General features: G+C 46.9%; 1 protein-coding gene across 1 annotated transcript in view; it reads right to left on the bottom strand.

The window, feature by feature from the left end:
• Positions 1-2,678, bottom strand: part of STAM2 (signal transducing adaptor molecule (SH3 domain and ITAM motif) 2) — a 12,142-nt gene that overhangs the window by 6,697 nt on the left and 2,767 nt on the right. Inside the window, exons 3-4 of the mRNA XM_009081521.1 lie at positions 2,599-2,678; positions 419-565 (exon numbers count right to left, since the gene is read on the bottom strand). The exon at positions 2,599-2,678 is cut by the window's right edge and continues 14 nt beyond it. Coding sequence (XP_009079769.1) covers positions 419-565; positions 2,599-2,678 — 227 coding nt within the window. The remainder of the gene's footprint in view (positions 1-418; positions 566-2,598) is intronic.

The raw sequence follows: 2,678 nt of genomic DNA, 5'->3' as shown, positions 1-2,678 counted from the left end.
GAAAAAGGGTGAAATAAACACTGAGATCTAATTGAAATAACTGATCTCATTTTAACCTTACTTATGAAAGTGAAACTTTTCACCCCTCCCTTCCACAGGGAGGATGCTCCAGTTGGGAGCATCAAGCTGGAAGCTGCTGACTGAAATAGAATCATAGACCCCAGCAGGTTGGAAAAGACCTCCAGGACCACCAAGTCCAACCCTACCGTGGTCACCAGACCAAGGCACCAAGTGCCACATCCAGTTTCTTGGGCAGGCAAGGACGTAACAGGAGAGAAGTGAACCTCAGCACACGGAGGAACCCAACTGGCACCAGGATCCTGCTCTCCTCAGGTGATCACACCCAGGCATATCTTCCCTTGTTCCCTGCCAGGAACACGGACCCTCCCAGTTCCCTGTACCCCAAATCCAACGTCACCTGCAAGCCAGCAGCAGGAAAAGTGACTCCTTCTTCTTTGAGGGATTTGATGGTTGCAGATATTAAGCTACACTGTGGGTCTTTCTGGAATTCTTCTGCCCACTCCACCATGAGAGCTTTTAGCTTCTCAGATACTTTGGGATGAGCCTGGAAGATAAACGCATGGAAAGGGATGCTCAAACCTCAAACTGAACAGAGAGAGTTGTTCCTTCTCAGCAAAACTTTGTTACCAAAACATTTTCACTATAAATATCCTTAATAATTGTGCTGATTAAAACATTTGGCTTAGATGCTGCAGCTCCCCTACCCACACTGCTGTTGTTTCACAGTCACTTCTGGGTTGTTAAGGGATGGTTAAAAGTCAAAAGTTTTGGCTTTCCCACGTTAGTCAAGTCTCCACCTCCCTGGTTTTGGAGAAATTCAGGCCATCAACCACACTTCCCTCAGCTTTTCTGCCCCTCTGACAGTCACCCTCTATTTCAGCTCAGTTTTCCCTTCATTCCTTCCTAGCTGTGTGTGCTATTCACTTCCACTTCTGGGTTGTTAAGGGATGGTTAAAAGTCAAAAGTTTTGGCTTTCCCACGTTAGTCAAGTCTCCACCTCCCTGGTTTTGGAGAAATTCAGGCCATCAACCACACTTCCCTCAGCTTTTCTGCCCCTCTGACAGTCACCCTCTATTTCAGCTCAGTTTTCCCTTCATTCCTTCCTAGCTGTGTGTGCTATTCACTTCCCAACCAGAAGCTGATATAAGGCATTTTTTTCCTACAGGAAAATCCACCTTCCCTACCAGTTTAAGACCTCAGATTCCAGAGCACATTTCCAACAGACTCCCACAAAAAACCTGATCTCTGAACCATCTGTGCCTCCTGGACTCAGCTCCTCCCACAACAAGGACTTGTCCATAGGGTAACTGGTAAACTGTCCCAGCTCATGGGACAGTTTATCCTCTCAACTAAGAAGCTGAGGTGCAGGGACAGGTTGGTAAACAAAGAGATTTCCTTGGATGGGAGACAAACCAAGATCAGGTTCGTGCTCTGCCCAGAACTCCTCTGGGGATTCATTCCTTGGCCTGGGACTGCACCAAAGCCTGGCCAAGACTCCTCACCCAAGGAATCAGCTCCCACTGTGAGCCTGTGCCTCCCAGGGCTGAGCAGCCACCAGTCTGCACTCAGAGGTTAAGGAGAGATGCAGCTTGGTGAGTTCAGTACTAGCACATTGGTCACACTTGGCTGAACCAAGTCTGGAGAAGAGGCAGAAAGCACAACCTTCTCTGCCCTCTGCACGGAATTCCTCCGAGTGGGACAGGGATGACACCAGCACTTCCCAGCCCACCCTCCTGCAGGGTTCAAGGGTCCCTGTCCCTCCCCCCGTGCTCCCAGCCCAGGGCAGTGTCCTGGTTCAGGGTGGACTGTGGCTAATGAGAACAAAGGGCAGGACTTTCAGACCTATTTTTCCATAGAAAGCAAGAGACACAAGAGCTGTGAACTCATTTTGCTTCTCAGCAAGTTTATTACTTTCCTTAATTGCTTTGCTCTCCCTCTGATGATCCCAGGGCTCACAGACAGCTGTACACTCACTGCTGGTTAACCCTCAGGCAGCTCTGGCTCTGCTGGAGCAGTGATGGGAGAGCTGCTGCTGCTGCTGGTTCAATCCATCACACCCAGACCCTCTCAGCTGCTCCACCCCAACCACTCATCTCTTCCTCTCTTGCTTATTTTCCCATTCACCATCCTCACAACCTCCAGAAACTACAAGTCGTCTGAAGAATTTATCCTTTTCCTTGGAAAAATGTGTTTTAACTCCCTCGGTTTTCCCTTTGTCCTTCAGCCCACAAGTTTCACCCAAGCCAAATAAAACTCCCTTCAAGAGAAACTCCATTTACCATTACCAAATTAAGTGAGCTTAGAAGAGTCACAGGCTTTAATTAAAATTAATTAGGAGTAGGAATTATACATTGTCACCTAATACATTGGTTTTACATAGGAAAAATTAAAGCAAATGAATGTCAGTGACAAGACAAGAAGCAACATCTGCAATTGCACCAAAACTGGACAATGAAGTGGATTAAAAACTAGGAATAGTAGTAAAATTAGTAACAGTAAATTAATTAGAGCATTAGTTTTGCAGAGAAATTACGAACCTAACCTTCCTCCAGGCCTGAAGGTGACAAAACACATTACCTTATTGATTACACCTCTAGCTTCGCTGGCAAAATCCCTGGAACAGACTTCCAAGTGGAATATCTTCCCACAGTTTGACA

The sequence above is a fragment of the Acanthisitta chloris genome, unplaced genomic scaffold (genome assembly GCF_000695815.1).
Source record: "Acanthisitta chloris isolate BGI_N310 unplaced genomic scaffold, ASM69581v1 scaffold18050, whole genome shotgun sequence".
NCBI lineage: Eukaryota > Metazoa > Chordata > Aves > Passeriformes > Acanthisittidae > Acanthisitta > Acanthisitta chloris.
The sequence above is the reverse complement of the archived record's forward strand: the minus strand, read 5'-3'. Positions and strand labels throughout refer to the sequence as shown.